Source organism: Pituophis catenifer, unplaced genomic scaffold (genome assembly GCF_029215685.1).
Source record: "Pituophis catenifer annectens isolate HBS135680 unplaced genomic scaffold, rPitCat1.0.hap2 SCAF_7, whole genome shotgun sequence".
NCBI lineage: Eukaryota > Metazoa > Chordata > Lepidosauria > Squamata > Colubridae > Pituophis > Pituophis catenifer.
In genome coordinates, this window is record NW_027256887.1 from 87,609,987 (window position 1) to 87,636,159 (window position 26,173).

General features: G+C 46.7%; 1 protein-coding gene across 1 annotated transcript; it reads right to left on the reverse strand.

Moving 5' to 3' along the window:
- Nucleotides 1-262: 262 nt before the first annotated feature.
- Nucleotides 263-26,173, reverse strand: NET1 (neuroepithelial cell transforming 1). The gene is made up of 10 exons (XM_070946988.1): nucleotides 25,922-26,173; nucleotides 15,101-15,208; nucleotides 12,957-13,124; nucleotides 11,752-11,814; nucleotides 10,960-11,056; nucleotides 9,437-9,513; nucleotides 8,030-8,287; nucleotides 7,193-7,363; nucleotides 4,228-4,414; nucleotides 263-2,511 (listed from the first exon to the last, which is right to left on the reverse strand). The coding sequence occupies exons 1-10, from the start codon at nucleotides 26,012-26,014 to the stop codon at nucleotides 2,117-2,119; spliced, it is 1,617 nt and encodes a 538-aa protein (XP_070803089.1). The 5' UTR covers nucleotides 26,015-26,173; the 3' UTR covers nucleotides 263-2,116.

Below are 26,173 nucleotides of genomic sequence, written 5' to 3' on the forward strand. Positions count from 1 at the left end.
GCCAAGGCTCAAGGTTGACTCAGCCTTCCATCCTTTCTAAGGTAGGTGAAATGAGGACCCAGTTTGTGGGGGCAATAAGCTGACTTTGTATAAATATACAAAAGTATGAAGGCTATTGCTTAGCGCATTGTAAGCTGCCCTGAGTCTCTGGAGAAGGGCGGCATATAAATCAAAATAAAATAAAAGAAAAAAGAAAAAAAAGAAAACACCCTCTCCTCCCACTCGTTCCCCCGAATCAAAGAGAGGCCCACGCAAGGATCGATGCGATAATGAGCTTTTAATCGTTAATTTTCCATTTCATGTTACTGTACAAGGAAACATTTACAGAGCTTTGGTAATTCTCTTATTTACATTTGCTCGCAGGGGCTTCAACCCCTACCCACCCTCAACGCTGGCCCAGGTGCCTTTCGGCACCAGAATTTAAAATTTAAAAAAAAAAGCAGAAAACTCACACTATTTTTTTTTTTTAAACTTCTTACTGGGCCAATTTTGGGGAGGTCGTTTTTCAAGTGGGCTGCGGCGGCTTTATTTTTATTTATTTATTCATTCTTTTGGACAGCTCTTGCGTTTTGAGCAAGATTTCCCACCTGGAGATCCAATCCTCGGGAGAGAATTGCCAGTAAAACCCAACATCCGTATTTATCCTTCCCCGTTCCCAACACAGTAACAAACCCCTCGCTAACCCTCTTTACCCGACTTACGACGTGCTTTTCCCTGCTTCCCGCAACGGCTGCATCTTTTGATGCCTTTCAAGAGACTTTTGTCCCCTTTTTTAATCGCAAACTTGGTCCCTTTATTCACATCTTCGATAACCCCTTCTTCTTCCTTCACTTTCTTCCAGCAGTTGCAATTCAGCCTTGCTGGGGTCAACCTTCCCCAATTGCTACATTCCCGACCAACTTCAGTCTCCCTCCTTATTTAAAGATAGCCAATTCCTGACCACCGGAGCTCCACCTTGGACACGGAAATTTTCTCTCCTCTGATCGATTCAAAAGGCCGCCCCCGAATCCCAGATCGGTTGGAAAAGTGGGGACACCGGTCTGTTTTTTTCCCCTCCTTCCAATGTCTCGAGTTATTCTATGGCTTGGTTTCAACCGGTTTGAAACGGTCTGAATTGGCTTTTCGGTTTGAATCACAAATAGTATATATATATATATATATATACATATATATACCAGCACTCATGCATCAAGAAAAGGGGAAGGGGGAAAAAGGGTGAGTTTTGAGAAAGAAACGACACAGGAATCAAAGTACAAAAAGGAAAGGGTCTACAAAAGCATTCAAATAATATTTAAAAAAACAAAAAACAAAAACAAAAAGATTAAATACGTGGCGTAGCAATTCGCAGGAAGGAAAGCACACCACCAAGTGTAGAATTCCAGTCATTCAAATGGAAACGCGTTGAACCTGGGGTCTTTTTTGTGAGGAACACAATAGACCGTGTCAATTTAGAGCAGTGTTTCAATTTAGAGCAGTTGAGAAACCCTGCTTTAGAAGAAAAGCTGATAATTGGACGACTTCTGTTCAGAGAATCAAAGTCATTGAGAATCACAAAACCCCTCCAAAATTCCAATTATTTTCCCCCCCAAATGAACTGCTTTTTGTTTTTTTTTTAAAGAGCTGATTTGTATTTGGGAAGGCAATTTTAACACCTTTGCAGCCTTTTGGAGAGCGCTTTTCCTTCCCGATATTAACACTATGTACAGAAGGGATCAGGACCTCTGGAGTCTGCTGTTGCAATCCAGAAATCGAGCCCTTAATTTCGACCCACCCACGGGATCAGACGCCGGTTCAACAACGTTTGCGGAAAAACCAGTAGCTGCCTTTAAAATAAAAGAAAGAAAGAAAGAAAGAAAGAAAGAAAGAAAGAAAGAAAGAAAGAAAGAAAGAAAGAAAGAAAGAAAGAAAGAAAAAGGAAGGAAGGAAGGAAGGAAGGAAGGAAGGAAGGAAGGAAGGAAGAAAGAAAGAAAGAAAAAAAGAAATCAAGACTCACATGTAACACAAAAAGACCAACAAAGAGAGAACAACAGACCCTTCACCATTCTCACATTACAGGAAAGAAAATGTACACTTTATTTATAAATTAAAGAGCGAGGAAGCCGTTCGCTCCCGCTATTTAAACCAGAGTCTCTTTCCGTTTGACGCTGGTCTGGCTTTTGTCCCTGTTTCTCCTGAGCGCCGAATGCATCCGGTAAGTTTTGACGTTCTTCATCTCTCCCGCCACGTCGGCTTCGGAGCTGTTCTCGCCCAGCTCCATGCGGAAACTGCCCGAGGCGGAAGGCTGCCTCCTTTGGATCTTGGCGTTGGAGCCGAAGGGTTGGTTCTCTTCGCCCTCCTCGCTCAGCTCGGGCAGGTCCTTCATCTCGAAAGGCACGGGGCTCGGCTGGAAGGGCGCGATGGCCGCCTGGATGCAACTGAGCCACTGCTGCTTGTGGAAGATGTCGTTGGCCTGCAGCGTGTGGGACTGGCCCGAGGAGGAGTCCCGGAAACGGACCCGGAAAATGTTCTTGGCTGGAAAAGCAAGCAAGGAGGAGAAGAAGAAGAAGAAGAAGGAGGTTTATAGAGATGCTCCATCATCCAGATCAAGGTTGTCCCAAAGGGGATTCCACCCCACCCCCACCCCCGCCCCCCAAAAAAGGCCACCGGGCTTATGTTCTTCGAAAAGGTTTTGCTTCTCGTCCAAGGAGCTTCTTCCGTTCCGACGGAGGTCAGAATCAAAGACGTTCTAGAACGGATGTCAGAACGGAAGTTCTAGAAATGATTCTAGAACCGAAGAAGGCTTCTTGGGTGAGAAGCGGAACGTTCTGAAAGAAAAACAGCAGCCACCACCAAGAAATCCCAGTTTCAAAATGTTTCTGCTTCTCGTCCAAGAAGTCCCTTCAGTTCTTATCTGATGTTACAACTGAAGCAGCTCTAGAACTGATGTTAGAACTGAAGCAGCTCTAGAACGGAAGACATTCTAGAACTGATGTTAGAACTGAAGCAGCTCTAGAACGGGAGACACTCTAGAACTGATGTTAGAACTGAAGCAGCTCTAGAACGGGAGACACCATAGAACTGATGTTAGAAGCGAAGCAGCTCTAGAACGGAAGACATTCTAGAACTGATGTTAGAACTGAAGCAGCTCTAGAACGGGAGACCCCCTAGAACTGATGTTAGAACTGAAGCAGCTCTAGAACGGAAGACATTCTAGAACTGATGTTAGAACTGAAGCAGCTCTAGAACGGGAGACACTCTAGAACTGATGTTAGAACTGAAGCAGCTCTAGAACGGGAGACACCATAGAACTGATGTTAGAAGCGAAGCAGCTCTAGAACGGAAGACATTCTAGAACTGATGTTAGAACTGAAGCAGCTCTAGAACGGGAGACCCCCTAGAACTGATGTTAGAACTGAAGCAGCTCTAGAACAGAAGACACTCTAGAACCGATGTTAGAAGCGAAGCAGCTCTAGAACGGAAGACACTCTAGAACCGATGTTAGAAGCGAAGCAGCTCTAGAACGGAAGACACTCTAGAACCGATGTTAGAACTGAAGAACCTTCTGGGACGAGAAGCCAAGAGAACAAACACCAAGACGGTCCAGTTGCTTTCTGAAAACTTTCAGGACAAGGAGAGAAGGATGTTCTGATCAACTCTTGAAGGCCACCTCAGGTGTGGCTCCTGGTTGGGAATCTCTTGCCGAAAGGTCCTGAGAAGAGGATCTTTTGAGGGAGATGGGCTTTTAGGCGTAGGAATCTAGAGGGTGTCTGACTGCTGCTTTTAGGGACCCAGGAAAGAATGCGTCATGTAGAGGAAAAAGTGGAATCGGGATGTCTGGGGAAACTCGGAGAGGGCCCAACTTTGTAAAGGACATTGCAGAATTCAGAAGCTCCCCTCTTCAGAACAGCCTCTTGATTAATGGCAGGCTAAAGAAGAATGGGGTTGTTTTTTCTTGGAAGGGACCGTGGGTGTCTTCTAGTCCAACTCCGTGGTCAAGCAGGAGTCCTTATACCATTCTGGACAAATGGCTGTCCAATCTCTTCTTGAAAACCTCCAGTGATGGAGCATCCACAACTTCTGGAGGCAAGGAGTTCCACTGCTTAATTGTTCTTACTTTTCTCCTCAATTCTAGGTTGCTCCTCTCTCTGACAAGCTTCCATCCCGTCCTGTCCTCAGGTATTTTGGAGAACAGATCGACCCCCTCTTCTCTGGCCCTGCCCCCCCAAATATTGGAACCTTCCTCCCTACCTTTATCCGAATTGCCAAAGGCACCTCGGAACGACCCGCCCATTTTGACGTCTCCATCTTGCAAGTCCTCCAGCACCAGGTCTTGTACCGGGATCGGCTGCCGATACACTTGGTAAGAATGGCGCTCGTTCCGCGTGACGGGCCGGCTGAGGACCAGGATTTCTTGGAAAAGGAAGATGTAAAGCTTCTGGAAAGAGGAGAGAGAGGAAGTTTTAAGTGAAATTCAGCCACCATCAAAGAGAGGGAACTCAAGTTCACCATGTATATTTTTTACATCAATGGAAAGGATTTGGAACATTCTGCTGCCAGCCCTTTGAAAGAAATTCCATCTTTTAACTACAAAACATTTCTTTTAGATTAAGGGGGGGGGGGGGGTTGTCCAACCTTGGCAGCTTGAAGACTCGTGGACTTCAATTCCCAGAATTCTGCAGCCGGCATGCACACAGCCATCCTGCCAAAGGCAATGTATGGATTGGGAATTCTGGGAGTTGAAGTCCAAAGCCTGCTGGCTGGGGAATTCTGGGAGTTGAAGTCCACCCATCTTAAAGCAAGCTGGCTGGGGGATTCTGGGAGTTGAAGTCCACCCATCATAAAGCCTGCTGGCTGGGGAATTCTGGGAGTTGAAGTCCAACCCTCTTAAAGCATGCTGGCTGGGGAATTCTGGGAGTTGAAGTCCACCCATCTTAAAGCAAGCTGGCTGGGGAATTCTGGGAGTTGAAGTCCACCCATCTTAAAGCATGCTGGCTGGGGAATTCTGGGAGTTGAAGTCCACCCATCTTAAAACATGCCGGCTGGGGAATTCTGGGAGTTGAAGTCCACCCATCTTAAAACATGCCGGCTGGGGGATTCTGAGAGTTGAAGTCCACCCATCTTAAAGGAAGCTGGCTGGGGGATTCTGGATGTTAGAAGTTCACACATCTTAAAAATGTTTGAAAAGCACCACTCTAGCTAGCCTGCAAAGCATAGGATGTGCCAAATGTGACCCATGCGTTCTCCTACCAGCCTTCAAGCTGCCAGTTCTTGCTAAAGACTTTGCCTAAATAATTTTGTTATGATAAAGACCTAACGGAAGGATTAAAAAAAAACCCCTATAATGGAAGAGATGAAAGTGACCAACGAGAACATGTAATGTTTATAGCCGAGACAAAAGATTTTTTAAAAAATGACCCTCTGAACTCTCATCTTTAATTTCTGCAAAGCAGCCCTAAGTAAATATTGATGGAACAGTCTATAATTTTCCTCCCACCTGATGCTGCGGGCCCAGAAGGCCACTTAATAAAGTGAATTATCCCCCCAGGAATGCATCTCTCCCCCCCCCCCACTCTGCAAAAGTCAAATTGTGAATTACGTCCCAGCCATCTGGAAACTGGACAGCTACCAGCTCCGCTCTCTGTCTCCGAGTGCCAGGCTGGTGCCTTTAAATGGACTTCTTCAGACCCAACCTCAACTCGGGCTCAAGTGGCGCCAAGGCTGACACGGGGGAGACAGTGTTCTCTTGAGTTTTTATAGAGGAGAAGAAATGAAGGGCACCTGGCAGAAGGCACAGGATCCTTACTTTTATGGGATTATAGATCTTTTGATAAGAAATTGAGGAACAGAGGCTGCCCGGCCTTGTTTTCTGGGCTCATCCTCAAGAATTTATTTTGGGTTTTTTTAAAATCCCATCTTTATTACTAATATGTAATTCGGGAGTAGTTATGGCTGATTAGTCCAAGGTCACCCAGCTGGCTTTCATGCCTAAGGCGGGACTAGAACTCACCATCACCTGGTGATTGGTGTCAATTCACTTAGTCAGCTTTCATGCCTAAGGTGAAACTAGAATTCACTATCACTTGGTGATTGGCTCAGTCACCCAGCTGGCTTTCGTGCCTAAGGCGGGACTATAACTCACCATCACCTGGTGACTGGTCCAGAGTCACTCAGCTGGCTTTCATGCCTAAAACGGGTCTAGAACTCACAACCTCCTGGTGATTGGGGTCAATTCACTTAGTCAGCTTTCATGCCTAAGGTGAAACTAGAATTCACTATCACCTGGTGATTGACTCAAAGTGACCCAGCTGGCTTTCATGCCTAAGGGGGGACTAAAACTCACCAACACCTGGTGATTGGCCCAAAGTCACTCAGGTGGCTTTCATCCTAAGGCAGGACTACAACTCACCATTACCTGGTGATTAGCCCAAAGTCACTCAGCTAGCTTTCATGCCTAAGGCAGGACTATAACTCACAACCTCCTGGTGATTGGTGTCAATTCACTGTCAGCTTTCATGCCTAAGGGGAAACTAGAATTCACTATCACTTGGTGATTGGCTCAGTCACCTAGCTGGCTTTCATGCCTAAGGCGGGACTATAACTCACCATCTCCTGGTGATTGGTGTCAATTCACTTAGTCAGCTTTCATGCCTAAAGTGAAACTAGAATTCACTATCACCTGGTGAATGGCTCAAAGTCACCCAGCTGGCTTTCGTGCCTAAGGCAGGACTAGAACTCACAACCTCCTGGTGATTGGTGTCAATTCACTTAGTCAGCTTTCATGCCTAAGGTGAAACTAGAATTCACTATCACTTGGTGATTGGCTCAGTCACCCAGCTGGCTTTCGTGCCTAAGGCGGGACTATAACTCACCATCACCTGGTGACTGGTCCAGAGTCACTCAGCTGGCTTTCATGCCTAAAACGGGTCTAGAACTCACAACCTCCTGGTGATTGGGGTCAATTCACTTAGTCAGCTTTCATGCCTAAGGTGAAACTAGAATTCACTATCACCTGGTGATTGGCTCAAAGTGACCCAGCTGGCTTTTGTGCCTAAGGCGGGACTACAACTCACCATCACCTGGTGATTGGCCCAAAGTCACTCAGGTGGCTTTCATGCCCGATGTGGGACTAGAACTCACCGTCTCCTAGTTTCTAGGCCACCCCCTTAGGCACTCTTAGCTCCCAGATGTCCGCGGTTCCCCCATTTCTACTTACATGCCCGTTTTTGTTCTTCAGCTCCCCGTGACAAAGCAACACTTTGCTGGCTTCGATCCGTGTGTCCCGCTGCTTCTCATCCAGGTACTCCAGCTTATCGATGTAGTATTGGCATTCCGACTCTCCTTTCTTCAAGTTGATGTCCGAGAGGACTCCTTGGATGAGGCCGATCTAGGAGGAAAGCATCCGTCGATAAGGATGGGGGAGACGCAGGAAAGGAAGCGCTGCCAGACTAAATGCTGAACGCTGGCACTGAGGACGTTACCTAGTTTGGTAATGAAATGTCTGCAGGAGAACCACCAAGCGTAGAGGGCAACAAGGACCCCACGGTCCTCCTCTCCTTCCTTCTTCCTCCCCTTCATTCCTCCTCCTTTTCGTCCTCTTTCTCCTCCTCCTCCACTCCACAAACCCCACGCCCTTCTAGCACTGATGATGTTCCCTAGCGGGGTCATGAAACGTCTGCAAGAAAACCACCAAGCTCAGAAGAGCATCACCTCCTCTTTTTTCAAACCCCACTCCCTACTACTGGTAGCATTGATGATGTTCCCTAGTTGGGTCATGAAACGTCTGCAAGAAAATCACCAAGCTGTGAAGAGCAACAAGGACCCCAGTCCCCCCTCCTCCTCTCCTTCCTTCTTCCTTCCTCCCCTTCATTTCTTCTCCTTTTCTTCCTCCTCCTCCTTCTCTCCACAAACCCCACTCCCTTCTAGAACTGATGATGTTCCCTAGTGGGGTCATGAAACGTCTGCAAGAAAACCACCAAGCTGAGAAAAGCACCCAGGACCCCACTTTCCCCCTATATCTGAAACCCAGAGGGAGCAAAGCGTAGCCCCTTACTGCTTCTTCCAGACTCTGGACATCGGGGTGATCGTTGGGCGTGTGCCGGAGGATCTCCTTCAAGAGGAGCGGGTACTTGACCAGGCGACTGCGAGGAATGTCCAGGAAGCTCCAGAGGTCCAGCTTGCGGCTGAAAGGAGATTCCAGGCAACGCTGCAGGAAGTCCTGGACTCGGGCATCCTGCTTCTTCTGGTCCAGGAGGGCTTTGGCCGCCAGCTGGTTGCTGCAGTAGGCCTTGTAGGCGTTCAGCCCGGGGAGCTGGGGAGGAAGAGAAGGCCACGCTTGTGAGAAGAGCAGGCTTGGTGGCAGGGGTGGGGACACTGGCTCTTTCTGGAACTAGGGCCTTGCAGATTTAAGCTGAGCAGTTGCCCAAATTTAGGCAGAGGAGGAGGGGAAGAGGAAGGGGGGAAGGAGGAAGGAAGGGGCAGGAGAAAGGAGGAGGAGGAGAAAAAGAGGAAGAAGAGGAAGAGAAAGAAGAGGAAGAGGAAAAAGGAGCAGGGCGAGGAAAAGAAGGAGAAAGAGAAGATGAGCCTCTTAATGAAGAGGGAGAGGAGAAGGAGGAGAGAGAAGAGGAGGAGGAAGGTGAGAAGCAGAAGCAGGAGAAGAAGAAGCAGAAGGAGAAGAAGCAGAAGGAGAAGAAGAAGCAGAAGAAGGAGAAGCAGAAGAAGAAGAAAAAGGAGAAGGAGAAGGAGGAGGAGGAGGAGGAGAAGAAGAAGCAGAAGCAGGAGAAGAAGAAGCAGAAGAAGTAGAAGGAGAAGAAGCAGAAGCAGAAGGAGAAGAAGAAGCAGAAGAAGGAGAAGCAGCAGAAGAAGAAAAAGAAAAAGGATAAGGCAGAAGGAGGAGGAGGAGGAGGAGGAGGAGGAGGAGAAGCAGAAGCAGAAGAAGCAGAAGCAGAAGAAGCAGAAGGAGAAGAAGGAGAAGCAGAAGGAGAAGAAGCAGAAGCAGAAGAAGAAGAAGCAGAAACAGAAGAAGCAGAAACAGAAGAAGCAGAAGCAGAAGAAGAAGCAGAAGAAGCAGAAGCAGAAGAAGCAGAAGGAGAAGGAGAAGCAGAAGGAGAAGCAGAAGGAGAAGAAGCAGAAGCAGAAGCAGAAGAAGCAGAAGCAGAAGAAGAAGAAGAAGCAGAAACAGAAGAAGCGGAAGCAGAAGGAGAAGAAACAGAAGCAGAAGTCTCTTAATGTAGAGGGATCAGGGATCTAACTATTCTGCATTTTTTGTTTTTACCAACAGGGATCGGGGCCGCCCAGAGTCAACAAGAGTGAGCGGGCAGCCAGGTAAATCTTCTCAATAAATGAATAACTAAATTGAGCGGAAAACTCAGCGAGATCCGGAAGCCGAATAAAACTGCGTCTAAAATAATGACCGGCAGGCGTTAAGCGGAGGGGGGGGAGGTTGGGAGGATTCACTCACCCATTCCACAAGGATGGGTCCGATTTGCTCCACCGTCCCATCCGGCCGGGTCACCTGCCCCAGTTTTTCCAGGAAGTCTGTAAGGGAAAAGGGAAAAAGGAGAATTGGGGAAAAAGGCAAACGCGCTGGAAGAGATTCAATCAAACCCCCTCAAAAGGAATGGAACTTTTAAAATTTTAATGCAAGGATTAAATACAGGTAAGTCCTTCGGTTATAACAGTAATGGAGCCTGCCCCATTACGGTCATTAAGTCGTCACAACCGTAAAACGAGTCGATCGTGTGGCCGACCTGATGTTATGTTTCTTGCGGTGGTTTTTAAAGCGAATGTGGCAACGGTCGTAAGTGTGAATCCACTGTTCACTGTGGGTGTGGTTTTGTCAAAAACCGGAGTATCATGAAATGCAATGACAGATAGTCCTCGACTTACAACCGTTTATTTAGTGACCATTCCAAGTTACGGCACTGAAAAAGTGACTTATGACCGTTTTTCACACTTATGACCACTGCGGTCAAGTGATTTAGATTCGGATGCTTAACAGTTGACTGACATTTATGACGGTGGAAGTATCCCGGGGTCATGTGATCCCCTTTTGCGACCTCACCAGCGAAGTCGATGGGGAAGCCAGATTCACTTAACAACCACGTGACTCACTTAACAACTGCATTGATTCCATTAACAAATGTGCCAAGAAAAGTTGTAAAATGGGACAGAACTCACTGAACACATGTCTCACTTAGCAACGTAAATTTGGGGTTCTAGTTGTGGGTCGTAAGTCGAGGACTACCTGTATGTGACCGTGGGATGCTGCAAATTAAGGAATTGTGGCCGTGTTGCCGAGCAACCCGAAGAGCAATCGTGTCTCCTTTTCAGGTGAGGCCGTAACTGTGAACGGTCGCTAAGCAACCGGTCATAAGTCGAGGACTACCTGTAATTACACTGAAGGAGTGAAATTTGAATTAACTTGAAATGCTACATGGAAACAAGCTTGAATTCAGGATCCAGGCGTGATTCAGCCCTGCTGGCATCAGACCAGAGCAATATATCTCCTTCAACCATTCATATCTTGCAGAGAAAATCTGAATTTGAATGTTTTATTTGGCCAAGCGTGATCACGCACACAAGGAATTTATCTCCGGTACAGAAACAATGCCAATAAAAGGGGCGGAAATAAAAGAAGATCGTAAGAATAAATGATAATAAATCATAAAAGAATTTAGAAAATAAAAAACGGCTGGAGAAGCCACCATTGATAGTTGGTTAGTTCACAACCCCTCTGAGCTCTTGTAGGTAGCTTTTCCTTACAGATATCGCTTTATCCGTAACTATTCTGAGTTTTTTTTTGGGGGGGGGGGGTTGTTTTATAAGAGCATTTCAATGGAGCGTGAAACTATTTGTACAGTGATACATGTTCCTGGATCCATTTTTTCCTTTCTGAGTCACACTCTGGGTGGGTCTGGCCTCGAGCCATTCGGGACGTTGAAGAAACCCTGATTCGGCTAGGGAAGGGCCGGGCGTTTTTACCTTCGTGCAAGGGGATGTAGGAATCCAGATCTCCAAAGATGTGGCTCAGTTCCTCTTCGGACATGATGGACAGCTTCAACATGGGGTCGTGGTAAGCCTGGAGATAAGAGAAAAGGGAGAGGTCACCCTCTTAGCCAAAAGTTGGATCTCCAGCTGGGAGACTTCTGATGGGAATGGCAGAGCCGTTGCCAGCTTCAAGATGGGTGGACTTCAACTCCCAGAATTCCCCAGCCAGCATGGCAGGTGTTTCACTTAGCAACAGAAATTGGGGCTCAATTGTGGCCATAAGTGGAGGACTATCCGTATGGGAATTCCTTCACAGCCACCTCTGTTTTTGGGGACGAAAGTATTCCCCGCCAGTTTGGATCAGGGGTCTCCAATCTTGGCAACTTTTAAGATTCGCTTAATGACAGATTAACTCAACTGCTGGGATTGGCTTTGCAATAAAAAAAAAAAAAAGCAGCAAAAGTGAAATCGCATTTGCTTATTAACAACTGCAGCGGGAAAAAAAAACATGTGATTAAATCAGCCGTGAATCATTTCATCGCTCTGCTTAGCAGCAAAAATTCTGCTCTCCGTTGTGGTTGTTAAGTCGAGGACTACCTGTACAGTCAACAGACTCTCTTGTCCTGCTATTCGGAAGAGGAGGAGGGAGGAGGAGGAGGAAGGAGGCCAGGCCATAGGGGGGAAAAAAAACAACCCCATTTTAATTGGCGGCTTGGAATCTCTTTGAAGAAACTGAGTCACCTGCAGAGTTATCAATCAAAGTCAACAGAGCAGGGAGAGGCCTACCTTTCGGGCAAGCTTCAGGTCCTCGATCAGATCCTGCTCTCCCCGAGAAAGTTCGTAGATCGCCTGCAAGCACAAGAAAAAAACCGAAAGGCCAGATTATAACAAGCGCCTTCGCCTTTGGGAGACTGAACAATCGGCTCAATTTGTTTAGTTATTATTATTTGTCGGATTGGTAAAATGCTTTCTGACAAGGAACAAGAACCACAAATGGGGTTAAGAAACAGAATCACAGAGTCGGAAGGGACCATGGAGGTCTTCTAGTCCAGCCCCCTGCTCAGGCAGGAGACCCTATACCATTTCGGATAAATGGCTGTCCGGTCTGTTCTTGAAAATCTCCACTGTTAGAGCAGCCACAACTTCTGGAGGCCAGTGGTTCCACTGATTAATTGTTCGGTCAAGAAATGTATTCTTATGTCTTTCATATTTCTCTCCTTGATTCTATGCATCCGCTCTTATTCTGCTTTCAGGTGCTTTGGAGAATAGATTGACCCCCCCCCCTTCTTCTTTGTGGCAGCCCTTCAAATTTTTTTAAAATTTGATTTATATGCCGCCCTTTTCCGGAGACTCAGGGCGGCTTACAATGCGTTAAGCAATAGCCTTCATCCTTTTGTATATTTATACAAAGTCAGCTTATTGCCCCCACAAACTGGGTCCTCATTTCACCTACCTCGAAAGGATGGAAAGCTGAGTCAACCTTGAGCCTGGTGAGATTCGAACTTGCACTAATTGCAGGCAGCTGGCAGCTAAGTGATAGCACTTAATAGCACTTTAGTCCGCTGCACCACCGAGGCTCAAAGTCACCCAGTTGGCTTTCATGCCTAAGGCAGAACTAGAACTCACTGTCTCCTAGTGATTGGCTCAAAGTCACCCAGCTGGCTTTCATGCCTAATGTGGGACTAGAATTCACAACTCCTGGTTCGTAGAGCAAACTGGCTCTCCGAATTACTTAGCAGCACGAAATTACTATCGTCTACACTCATCAAGACAGAGGACATGATGTCGTGCCTTGGGGGTGGTGTGGGAAGGGTGGAAGGATATGCAGAAATACTACCGCTTACTCACTGGAGCCTCCTTCTTAAGCCACCTTCTCATCCTCCAGTAAAAATGGGGAAACTTCCTTTTTTTCTCCATTTTTAGAATTTTAGCACCCTAAGTGTGTTGTCCGTGAACCGGGGGGGTACCTGTGGCTCAGAGCCCAGCCTTACCTCTTGGCGTTTGATTTCCTTGGTGCTCAGCGTCTCCTTCATAGTGACATCCAACGTCTCGGACCAGAGGACGCTGTTCCTTCTTTTGGGTGGGGTGGGGGCCGTTAGCCGGCTACACGGCTTCTGACCACTTGCCGGGGATTTGTCGCCGCCGCGAAGGGAGAACGACTGGAGGGAACAAATGGGGAGGGGAGGGGAAAAAAAAAACGGTCCGTCAGCAGGGATGGGCGTGAGAAATTCCGTTTATTTTCAACCTTTTGCGTTCTGGGCCACCCGCAGAGGCGGTTCGGTTCCTGTCCAAACGGTCCCCCACCTGAACAGGTAAGGGCAGACGGTATAGGACAGGTGGAAGCATCAGCCATGCCCGATTCTCGGAGTTTGTCAAACCAAACATAATGCATCCAGGTTTAATGAATCGGATCCTGGTTCAGGAAAGTATGTCGGTAGTTCTCAACTTACAACTGATCACTTTAGAGCAGGGAATTCTGGGAGTTGAAGTCCACAAGTCTTAAAGTTGCCAAGGTTGGAGACCCCTGGTTTAGAGCCCCAGAACGCTGCAACCTGTCATAAATGTGAGCCAGTTGCCGAACATCTGCATTTTGATCATGTGACTATCGGGATGCTGCCACAGTTGTGTGAAAACTGGCCGTAAATCACTTTTTTCAGCGCTGTTGTAACTTTGGTTACTAAATGAGTGCCGTAAGTTGAGGACTACCTATATCAGCAATAGTGTCCTAGCAAAGCTTGGTATCATTCCCTCTAGGGCAGTGTTTCTCAACCTTGGTAGCTTGAAGATGGGTGGACTTCAACTCCCAGAATCCCCCAGCCAGCGCTGCTGGCTGGGGGATTCTGGGAATTGAAGTCCACCCATCTTCAAGCTACCAAAGTTGAGAAACACTGCTCTAGGGTAAAGGTCTCCATACCTGGCCACTTTAAGGCTTGTGGACTTCAATTCCCAGAATTCCCCAGCCAGCCATGGGAATCCTGGGAATTGAAGTCCACAAGTCTTAAATGTGGCCAGATTTGGAGACCTTTACCCTAGAGAAAGCAAATTGAAGATCTTACACAAAAGGTTCTGCTGAGGACACGTCCCCATGGTGGACCACCAAGTTTCAACCCCTGCTACAATATGTCCCAGGTGGCTTTTCAGTCTCAAATGCCCCCATTTCTCCCTCTGGGCCTGGCCCAACGTGAAGTTGGCCCGGGCATTTGATGCGTTGAGGCCTACAAAATGATGCAGCCGAAGGGGAAATGTCATTCTGCAACTCTACTCTAAGAAAAGGTTCCCCTCACACATCTGTGCTAGTCGTTCCTGACTCTAGGGGGCGGTGCTCATCTCCGTTTCAAAGCCGAAGAGCCAGCGCTGTCCGAAGACGTCTCCGTGGTCACGTGGCCGGCATGACTCAACGCCAAAGGCGCACGGAACGCTGTTCCCTTCCCACCAAAGGTGGTCCCTATTTTTCTACTTGCATTTTTTTACGTGCTTTCGAACTGCTAGGTTGGCAGAAGCTGGGACAAGAGACGGGAGCTCACCCCGTTACGCGGCCCTCAGGATTCGAACCGCTGAACTGCCGACCTTCCGATCGACAAAGCTGCAAATACTGTTTTTTTTCCAGGTCTGCGCTGAACGGCGGCCTAAGAATTCGAACCCAGCGGTTTTTATAGGAAGGTGGAAATCCCCGTTTGCTTCTCCGAAGCCCCAAATCCTATTCTTCTAAAGCAGGATTACTCTTCCAAACAGACTTGACGATATTCCGGAAATTTTTTTCCCCAAAATCTGGCCGTTCTCCCAGGTTTCGGGACAGGGGGCAGCCTGTGATGCTACAAGCAGTTGTTTGCGGTGCACTTTGTTCCAACACAATGGATGGGTTTTTTTTTTTTTGCATTGTTCTTCTATTTTAAGTGCAAGCCACTAGAGTCGGACAGACCGCTAAGAAGCCAATAAACAAACTCACGTCCTCAACTTGGCTTCGTTCCTCCTCGCCTCTTAAAAAGATTCGCCAGGATTAGGAAGCGACTTTAAAGGGAAACGTCCTGGCACGGGGGTGGGATGGGGTGGGGTGGGGGATTGGCACCCGAGTCCCGCCTGGATCAGAAGATCCTTGAACATACACGCTCCATATCTCCGTCTCAGGCCCGCTTACCTGTATGGTCTGTCCGAAGCGACGCACTGCACCATTTCGTACAGGCGAAATCAGGTTTGCCAAGGAGGTGACCCGGGCCAGAGATCGGACACGTTTATTGCTAGGCTCCTGCAAAGAGATAAAATGAGAGAACAAGTTGTACAACTGGTTTACTCAGGACTTAAAGAGCACTGGACGGACAGAGTGTTGGGGTCAGGGGGTGCAACGTCAAACATCATTGGTCATTATTTCAAGTCACCCTGCCTCGAAAGAAATTTACATATTATCCTTCTTTCTTTCTTTCCTTCTTTCCTTCCTTCCTTCCTTCCTTCCTTCCTTTCTAATTTGATTTATATGCCGCCCTTCTCCGGAGACTCAGGGCGGCTTACAATGCGTTAAGCAATAGCCTTCATTCTTTTGTATATTTTATACAAAGTCAGCTTATTGCCCCCACAAACTGGGTCCTCATTTCACCTACCTTAGAAAGGATGGAAGGCTGAGTCAACCTTGAGCCTTGGAGAGATTCGAACCAGCAGTAATTGCAGGCAGCTGGTGTTAATTACAGGGTGCATTAAACCACTGTACTACCAAGGCTCTTTCTTTCTTTCTTTCTTTCTTTCTTTCTTTCTTTCTTTCTTTCTTTCTTTCTTTCTTTCCTTTCTTTCTCTTTCTTCTTTCCTTCCTTCCTTTTTCTTTCTTTCCTTCCTCTCCCCCTCACCCCCCCCTTTCCTTCCTTCCTATATACACACATATACACACGCACACAATTTAGCTTGCCTCCCTTAGTTATGGGTGATTCATCACTGGAGGTTTTTAAGAAAAGACAGGACAGCCATCTGGTAAAGTGTCTCCTGATTGAACAAGGGGATGGAATAGAAGACCTCCAAGGTCCCAACTCTGTTATACACACAGGCACCCATTCATGGCTCAATCTCTCTCTCTCTCTCTCTCTCTCTCTCTCTCTCTCTCTCTCTCTCTCTCTCTCTCCCTCCTCTACACCCACCCACACAAGCACACCCACCCACCCATCCATGTTTCTCTCTCTCTCTATCCACCTCTCTCTCTTTCTCTCTCTCTCTCTCTTTCTCATTTTACAACCAGCCGTCCCTCTCTCTCTCTCTCTCTGCATATTTTTAAGCAATGACCTTAGAAGCAAGCAACATGCAAGGTTTCTCGGTCTGAAAGAAGAACCAGGAGGATTTTAGGCTGCAGGCTTCCAACTGCTTCGTGACCCGTGTTAAGTTTTCAAACTACTCTGCCTTTTAGGCAAATATTGGGAGAGTTGATAAAAAAATCCATCATCTGCAATGTTCTTTTAGGTACGTGGCAAATGGCTGCAACTATATTTCCTGGTTGCAAGGAATGATGGAAGGCAAAGACCATTAACTTGGAAGGAGAAACAGCAGAAAATATCTTTTTTTCTCTCTCTCTCTTGGGAAATAATGCCCTGCGTAAAAAAACCCGAAGGAATATGTGTAATCCTCGATTTACAACCGTTGATTTAGCAACCGTTCGAAGCACTGAAAAAAGTGACTTAGGACCTCTTTTCACACTGATGGATCTTGCAGCATCCTCATAGTCTAACATGCTCAAACTTTAGATGCTTGGCAACTGGCATGTACTTATGACGGTTGCGGTGTCCCCGGGGTCACGCCATCCCCTTTTGCGACCTTCCGACGAGCAACGTCAAATGGGGAAGCCGGATTCACTTAACAACCGGGTGACTAACTTAACAACGCAGCGATTCACTTAACAACCGTGGCGAGAAAGTGAGGGGGGAAAAAACCCTCACTTAACCGCTGTCTCGCTCAGCAACAGAAATTTAGGGCTCGTAAGTCGAGGACTACCCGTAATGTGTCCGTCTCCTTTCGGTTTCCTATGCCAAACGCAGGTAAGAGATGGAAAGATAGGAAGCAGGTAAGCCGAGTGGCACAACAGAAAAGCCAATATTTAAACGCACAAGAATTTAATAGCCGGATTCCAAGCCAAGAAATAAATTTATACCACCAATTATGTATTGGAGGAGGGTTTTTTTTTTTTCCCCAAAAGGGAATATAGAAATACGGGTACCAAATACCTTAGTTCCAGACAAGTGGAAATCATGGTTAGGCTAGAACCAGGATAAGCCACATCTCAACACCAGCCTTCTCCAACCGGTTGAAGAAGTCTGGAGAATGGCAGCCCAGAAAGTATTAGATCTCAGGGAAAGTGCTTTCTTTTTCGGTGCCCTTGAGAATGTAATCTGTTTTTGTTTTTTTTCCTTTTTCTTTTGATCTGGTTCTCCTTTTGATTAGATTTCCTGGTCCCAGCCCCAAATTGCCTTCCCCATTTCGATTACAAAACCTTGCTAATCTACAGGGTAACATTTGAGTTTCTGCTTGCAGAGATGTGGAAAGAATAAGGGACAGCCGGTCCCTGCCTCCAAGGTTGCTTCGAGAACAACAGCCCTGAGAGGCAGGCCGGGGCTAAACGCCCGCCTCTGGCCCAAGGTTAGACCGCGCGAACCTGGTTGGGAATAGACCTGACCTTGGTTCTCCTCCTGTACAGGTAGTCCTCAACATACGACCCCAATTAACCCCCGATATTTATGTTGCGAAACGAGACCTTTGTGAAGTGAGCTTTTGCCCCATTTTACGACTTTTCTTGCCACGGTTGTTAAGCGAATCAACTGCAGTTGTTAAGCGAATCCCATTTCCCCCATTGACTTTCCTCGTCGGAAGGTCGCCAAGAGGGGATGACGGGACCTCCTCCCCCCCCCCCCGGATACTGCAACCGTCGTAAATGTGAGTCAGTTGCGAAGTGTCTGAATTGCGACCATAGGGTTGCTGCAATGGTTGTTAAGTGTGAAAAAAAATGGTCATAGGTCAGTTTTTCCAGTGCCGTGGTTAACTTTGAAGGGTCATTAAATGAACTGTTGTAAGTCCAGGTCTCCCTGTAATCCTTCCCTGCGTTGATAGGCGGATATCTGAGCGGCTTAAGGAATATTGTGTACTTTTGTGTTGCTCAGAGTGGGTGTGGGTTGTGTTACTTTTATTTCCAGTGGGGGAAAACTGCTGCTATCTTTGTTTGACTTCATCACAAGACCGGTGGCGTCAGAGAGAGAGAGACAGAGACACACAGAGAGAGAGAGAGAGAGAGAGAGAGAGAGAGAGGGAGGGAGGGAGAGAGAGAGAGAGAGGGAGGGAGAGAGGGAGAGAGAGAGAGAGAGGGAGGGAGAGAGAGGGAGGGAGGGAGAGAGGGAGGGAGAGAGGGGGGGGAGGGAGAGAGAGAGAGAGAGAGGGAGGGAGGGAGGGAGGGAGAGAGAGAGAGAGAGAGAGAGAGAGAGAGAGAGAGGGAGGGAGAAGGAGGGCTCAAAAGAAGCCAAAATCTTCTTGAATTGACATGGTTTTTTCCCCCTGGGCTACAAGCATTGTGCCAATTGTGGTTTGCAAACCATAGTTTACAACTGAGGATGTTGCAGGAAGGTGGCCAATTATAGGTGGTTCAATCAGGGGGTGCGAAACAAAATCTTGGCTGAGCGAACTGGGCGAAACACCAGAGTGTGTATTGTTGTCTGGTTTTCCTTCACGGCTACGCACAACTGGAGTGGCTTCCCAAACCTTTTTTTTGACTTCGAGAAATCTCCCAAATTTCTCTCCTCCGAAGCTCAGAAAGGCCCACGAGGGATTAGATGTCATCCATGGTTCATGGTGGAGCATGGGCTTCCTTCCCTATTCCTTCTTTCCTCCTCTCTCCTTCCTTCCATCACTCCCTCCCTTCTTCCTTCCTTCTCTCCCTCTCTCCTTCTGTCCCTTCTCCTTGCTTTTTTCTCCCCTTCCTTCATCCTCTCCCTCCCTTTTCTCTCCTTCCTTCCTTCCTCCCTTTCTTCCTTCTCTCCTTCCTTCCTTCTCTCCCTCTCGTTTTCTTTTCCCTATTCTTCCTCCCTCCCTCCCTCCCTTTTCTCTCTCCTTCCTCCCTCCCTCCCTTTCTTCCTTTTCTCTCTCCTTCCTTCCCTTCTCTCTCTCTCCATCCTTCCTTTTCCTTCCTCCTCCTTCCTTTCTTCCTCCTCTCTCTCTCCTTCCTTCCCTTCTCTCCCTTCCCGCTCCCCCTCCCCCTTTTTTTAGTGCATCCCAGTCTGGAGAAGCCCAGCCCATTAGGGAAACTGGAAGTGGGAGGAATAAACTGGTGGTCTTCAGAACTTTTCTTCTTCAGAACTTTTCGGAGGGTAGCCGAGTTTGCAGGCAGGATGGGTTTTTTCCACGCTTTCTAAATCCCTTGCAGGAAAAAGGAAGTGGACCACGGAGGAAAGCCCGGCTGAGAAAGGCTGAGCGATGCAGGAGTTCAGACTCAGAAATTAGTGAACAAAGAACAGAGCCCTTTGCTGGGGGACAGAGATGCCGAAGAATATTAAGGAATGAGGTCATGCATTCCACTTAACTGGGGGTGGGGGGGCGGGGGGGAAAGAGAGCCCGGACCAGGATCGATTCTTGTTCCTGGAAGATAAAAGGAACCACAGACGCCGACACCAAAGTAACGTGGCTACAGATCAAAGGGCCACCCGAATGGGTTGATAATTCTGTAATTCAGAACAGGGGCGTCCAACTTTGGCCACTTTTAAGACTTGTTTTTTTTTTTTTAATTTGATTTATATGCCGCCCTTCTCCAGAGACTCAGGGTGGCTTATAGTGCGTTAAGCAATAGCCTTCATCCTTTTGTATATTTATACAAAATCAGCTTATTGCCCCCACAAACTGGGTCCTCAATTTACCTACCTTAGAAAGGATGGAAGGCTGAGTCAACCTTGAGCCTGGTGAGATTCGAACTTACAGTAATTGCAGGCAGCTGGTCTTAATAACAGGGTGCTTTAGACCACTGTACTACCAAGGCTCTTGTGGACTTCAACTCCCAGAATTCCCCAGCCAAGCAGGATAAGGTAATATATATATATATATATATATATATATATATATATATATATATATATATATATATATATATATATATATATATATGTAGGTCTTTGGTTATTCGGGTCTTCTCCCACGTAAAATTTTACGTGGGAGAAGACCCGAATAACCAAAGACCTACATACAAACACCTGAGAAAACATATATATATATATATTACTTCTTCGTAGGGTTTATGTGTGTTTTTCTTCTAGCCAGGTAGGGAAAACCTGGCTAGAAGAAAAACACACACACATATATATATATAAAATATTCTTAAACCAGGGATGTCCAGTCGTGGCAAACCCTGGTTTAGAATTTATTAAGTTTATTCTGTATCTTAAAGGGCTGGAAAATGCCCTTTCTATTGAGATAGGGGCTGTGGGGGATAAGGGGCGGGGCCTGATCATCCAGATATCGAACCCCCAAATCCCTAAAATTCAGTGTTTTGTTTTTAACCTGCTTTTATAGGTTGCTCTCAGCTACCTATCTCCCAAACTAGTCTTATAAATAAACACAAGAACCATACAGGTAGTCCTCGACTTACGACCATAATTGAGCCCAGGGTTAAGAGTTGTAAGGTGGTGCCCGGCCAGTAAGTGGACCATGCCCGATTTTGCAAATTTTGGGGGGGTGATGGTCGTTAAGTTGAACCACCGCAGCCGCTAAGTGGATGCAGCAGTCGTTAAGCGAATCCCTTGCCCACAATGGGTGTATTTTTGGCAGAAAACTGGAAATCAACGTGTGTGTTTCTGGCCACAAAGTGTCGCAAACCACGGCCGGGTGACCACGAGACACCCGAAACAGCTGTAAGTGTGAGGCAGTTGCTAAGTGTGCAAAATGTCATGTGACATACGTGTGTGTGTGTGTGTGAGAGAGAGAGGGGGGAGAGAGGGGGAGGGAGGGAGAGAGAGAGAGAATGAACTTCAAATTTGGGTTCTAAGCAGGTCCTAGAACAGTGTTTCTCAACCTTGGTAGCTTGAAGATGGGTGGACTTCAACTCCCAGAAACCCCCAGCCAGCGTTGCTGGCTGGGGGTTTCTGGGAGTTGAAGTCCACCCATCTTCAAGCTTCCAAGGTTGAGAAACACTGCCCTAAAAAGTCCATATTAACAGCTGCTAAATGATGGTCGTAACTCAAGAACTGCTAGAGTAAGTTCTACAAATAAATAATATTCTTGTTTAACGGCAGAACTGGATGGAAGAGAAGATGACACCTAAGAGCTGGAATTTTTCAGAAACGGGGAAATCCGCATAGTCCTCGACTTACGACAGTTCGTGTTTAGTGACCGTTCGAAGTTACAACGGCACTGAAAAAAGCGACTTATGGCCGTTTTTCACACTTACGACCATTGGGGCAACCCCGTGGTCACGTGACCAAAATCTAGACGCTACCAGCCACTGGTTCATACTTATGACGGGTCGCAGCGTTCCAGGTCATGTGATTCCCCGACCGTGTTGCTCCAAGTGCTGCGATTCACTTAACCGCCGGGCCAAAGAAAGGTCGCAAAGCGGGGCAAAACTCACTCTCGCCTTGCAATCCGAAGCCGATCCAGAGGACGGTACCCAGCGGCCCATCACACCCAAGTTAAGACAGCATCAAAGCGCACAATGCCAATACCACAATGGACTATTGCAACTCTTTATTTATTTTTTTGCTTTGAAGAGATTTACGTTTTGCTAGCAATAAATAAATAAATAAATAAATAAATAAATAAATAAATAAATAGGTAAAAAGAAAAAGAACAGCAAACTTTTGGACTTTCAACAGCTATCGGCCCAACCATTTACATTTAAACTAGTTTTTCAGGTTTTAAGTTTCAGGGAAAAACAAGAAGTGGGGGGGAAAAAGGAGATCTCTGTGAAATCTTTGCCAGTTTTTCAGTAAACCAACTTTCACTTTCCAATGGGGGGGTGGGAGAGAAAAAAAGAACAATGGGGAAGGAAGCAGGGGGAGAAAAAACCACAGGGGAGGTTTCAAAATATATATATTTTTTTCCAGAATTTCTGCGCCGCGGAGACCACGCCCATCTCGCCTTCCAAAGAGTCGCTGAAGCTAACACATTATGCGCGTAAACAAAGGTTGAAAAACACCTGACCCTTCGCCTTTTAAAAAAGGATGACGTATATGACAAACACGCCAACGAGCCAGAGGCGGAATTCGATGCCCGACAACCTACTTGGGAGCCAAACCTCAATCCCACAAGGGTTAGGCGACGGCTGGCATAGGCTGTAACGCTTTGCATTGATGCCAAGGTGTTTACTTGGCATTAATCTAAAAAGTGTGCTTTGCCATGGGGTGTTTATGTCCTTGGTGTTCACTGAACTTGGTTTATCTCAGACGTTTCATGACCCAACCAGGTAACGTCATCAGTGCTAGAAGGCAGTGAGGTTTGCTCTCTGTTTACATACGAGCCCCTTCTAGCACTGAGGATGTTATCTTGTTGGGTCAAGAAACGTCTGCAAGAAAACCCCCAAGCCCAGAGAGCACCAAGGACCCCACAGTCGTCCTCTCAACAAACCTCCTGCCTTCTAGCAGTGATGATGTTACCAAGTTGGGTCATGAAACGTCTTCAAGAAAACTTGGAGAGCACCCGGGACCCCTCAGTCCTCCTCCTCTACTCCTCCCAACAAACCCCACTCCCTTCTAATTTAATTTAATATTTAAATTTATATACTGCCCTTCTCCCGAAGGACTCAGCACTGATGATGTTACCTAGTTGGGTAACAAAACATCTGCAAGGAAGCCATTGAGTTCAGAGAGAGCACCAAGAACCCCACAGAGCCCTTCTTCCTCCTCCACTCTGCAAATATCACTCCCTTCTAGCACTGACAATGTTACCTAGATGGGTCATGAAACGTCTTCAAGAAAAACACCAAACTCAGAGAGCACCAGCCCTTCTCCTCTCAAGAAACCCCACTGCCTTCTAGCACTGATGATGTTACCTAGTTGGGTTATGAAACATCTTCAAAAAAACCCACCAATCTCAGAGGACCCCTCAGTTCTCCTCTTCTCAACAAACCCCACTCCCTCTCCCTCCTAGCAGTGATGATGTTACCTAGTTGGGTCATGAAAGGTCTGCAAGAAGAGCCAGCCAGCTCAGAGAGCACCCAGGACCCTGAGGTACAAATATTCTCCTTTACCGGCAACCTGTCTAACTTGAGGATCAACTCTGCCTGACACCCAGAAAGAAAAAAAACAAAACAGAACAAACAAAGGCAGAAACTTACGGAGAGAAATCCTGAGGTTTGTTTTCTCTTCATCAGCGTCCAAAAAAACACTGAGAGGGAAGCCCGGAGGAGTTCCACCTTTCTAAAGAAGAACCGTGAATCATAGGGAAACCAAAACGTCTCCGGACAGGATGTCTCATGTCACAAGCTGTCATTTGCGAGAGATGATTGGGTTTTGTTTTTTTTTGACTCCGGCATTCTTGTGACTCTGACTTCAGATAGTATCTCCGGGCGATGCATTTTGTGGGACTCAAATGATTACATCACATGTTGTTATCAACCAGGGGCGTGCGCGCACACCCACAACTTCCAAAAAAGTTTTACGGTGTGTGTGTGTGTGACATTTATTTATTTATTTATTTATTTATTGGTTCGATTTATATGTTTTAAGCAATAGCCTTCATACTTTTGTATGTACCTGCTTAGTAGGGCTTTCGGCCCCCCCCAAGCGGTGTTCTTTTTTTATACAGTCAGCTTATTGCCCCCACAATCCAGGTCCTCATTTTACCTACCTCGAAAGGATGGAAGGCTGAGTCAACCTTGAGCCTGGTGAAATTCGAACTCGCAATAATTGCAGGCAGCTGGTGTTACTTAACAGCACTTTAGCCTGCTGCGCCACCAAGGCTCACCAAGACATCATGAAGTGGAGGCGAAAATATGGTTCTATTTTTTTTTTGTGCATTTCTATTTCTGTAAATTTGTAGAGTTTCATCTTTTTTTTTTAATATTTTAAGCCACCTCGTGGTAAGAAGGGGCGGGTAATAAATTTATTAAATAAAGGAATAAAAAAAAATTAAAATGAGGCGGCTTTTTGGAGAAGGACCCTGTGAAAGGGGTAGCTCTCGTTCATTCATATAAATAAACCAACTTACAAGAAATCAAGCCATCAATGCTTGCATTTTTAAGGGAGAAGTACCCTCTCTGCAGATGAATGGGTTCATTTTGCGGAGGAAGTCCAAGAAACAAAGGGTTTTTTTTTCCTCTTTCCATTTGATGATACATGATGAGCAGAACACACCCAAAGTTTTAGAGGGGTGACATCATAAAGAGAAGGCTAAAATAGATTTATATTTTTGTAATGTTTTATTTTATCTTCTTAAACATTTTAAGCCACCTAGAGTTACCCCGTGGTAAGAAGGGCGGCCAATAAATTTAATAAAAAAGAATTAAGGTGCCTTTTTGGAGACGGAGCCTGTGAAAGGGATAGCTCTCATTCATCTGTATAAACCAACCAACTTCCAAGAAGTCAAGCCAGCATTGCTTGAATTGAAGTAAGAAGCACATGAATTGCGGTTCCTTTGCAAAGGGAAGCCCAAGAAACAAAAGTTCTTTTTTTCCCCTCCCCTTCCATTTTAATTGCAGGGATGATGATACACGATGAGCAGAAACAGAGAAGGGGGAACAAGTTAGAGACCATCCCGGGCAGCTGTGACTAAGCCTCACTTGCTTCAAAGTTCCTTAAACGACAAACTGGACTTAAAAGCAACATAAGAAAATTCTCTTTTTCAGACCCTCCCCCAAAGCCTTTTCCAATGCAGCTGCAGCTAATAATAACACACCTTTAAAAAAAAAAAGTCCGTTTTGAAACTTTTAGAAAAAGTAAAGGGAGAGGGGAGAGAAAGCCAGGTGGAAGGATTTTACAAACATTCTCCTTTTTAACGAAAAGAAAAAAGAAAGAAAAAAAAGGGAGGGGGACCCACGTTTGGCAAAAGTCGCACAATGCAACTTTTTAAATAATTTTTAATATTTTTAATATTCAAAGTTTCATTTGTTTTAAATTGATTGGGTTTTTTTTAAAAAAATCTGTCTGGGCCAAACTATTTAATTCGATGTTATTTCTGCTTTTTAAATTTTGTATGTTATGTCTTTTATTGTTGGCTGTTAATCGCCCTGAGTCCTTCGGGAGTAGGGCGGTATACAAATCAAATAAAAGTAAAGTAAAGTAAAAGTAATGCAACTTCCAGCCTCCTGTCGCCAGCCGCCCAGAGAATAGAATATTATAGAAACTTTTCTTCTCACTTTAAGAGCCTTGGTAGTACAGTGGTCTAAGGCACCCTGTTATTAAGCTGGTTATTAAGACCAGCTGCCTGCAATTACTGCAAGTTCAAATCTCCCCAGGCTCAAGGTTGACTCAGCCTTCCATCCTTTCTAAGGTAGGTAAAATGAGGACCCGGATTGTGGGGGCAATAAGCTGACTTTGTATAAATATACAAAAGGATGAAGGCTATTGCTTAATGCATTGTAAGCCTGAGTCTCCGGAGAAGGGCGGCATATAAATCAATTTTTTTTAAAAAAAAAAGTCCATTCATCGGCATACATTCAAAGGAAAGGTCGTTGCATGCAGGAGAGAGGGGCGGCGCAGAAATGCAATCGAATAAAAATAGTGATTGCAAAGGGGAAAAGCGCAAACAGCCCTTTTTTTTTTTTTTGCACCCGCCTTCGCACGGCAGTCCCAAGGCCGGCTGGCTTTCCCTCCCCGCGCCCGAAACTTCCCACGCGTCCGGCGCAGCCCCGGGCGAGCTGAGTCAGCACCGACCGGCGGCGGCGGCAGAAGAAGAAGCCATGAGCCGCAGGGCAAGGCGGGCAATCCGGGCGGGCAGGGACCGGAGGACGACGGCGGCGGGTGCAAAGCAAACCCGGGAAAGGGGACGCGGGGGGGGTTTCTGTCCACCCGGCTCCCGCTTTTACCTCCTGTTCGCGGAAGGTCTGGTTCTGCGCGTCGATCACCCGGATAGTCCGCTTAATGGGCAGCAGCCCCCCGGCGTCATCGTGCGCTACCATGTCCTCCGGCTGCTTAGCCTTAAATCCACCGGACGGAAGGAAGGAAGAAAGAAAGGAAGAACGGCTACTGGCCCCAGCCCATGCCCGGCGCTTCCCGGCGGCCGGAGCCCGGCTGGCAAAACGGCAGCGGCGGGAGCGACATAACCGAACTCCAAGAGA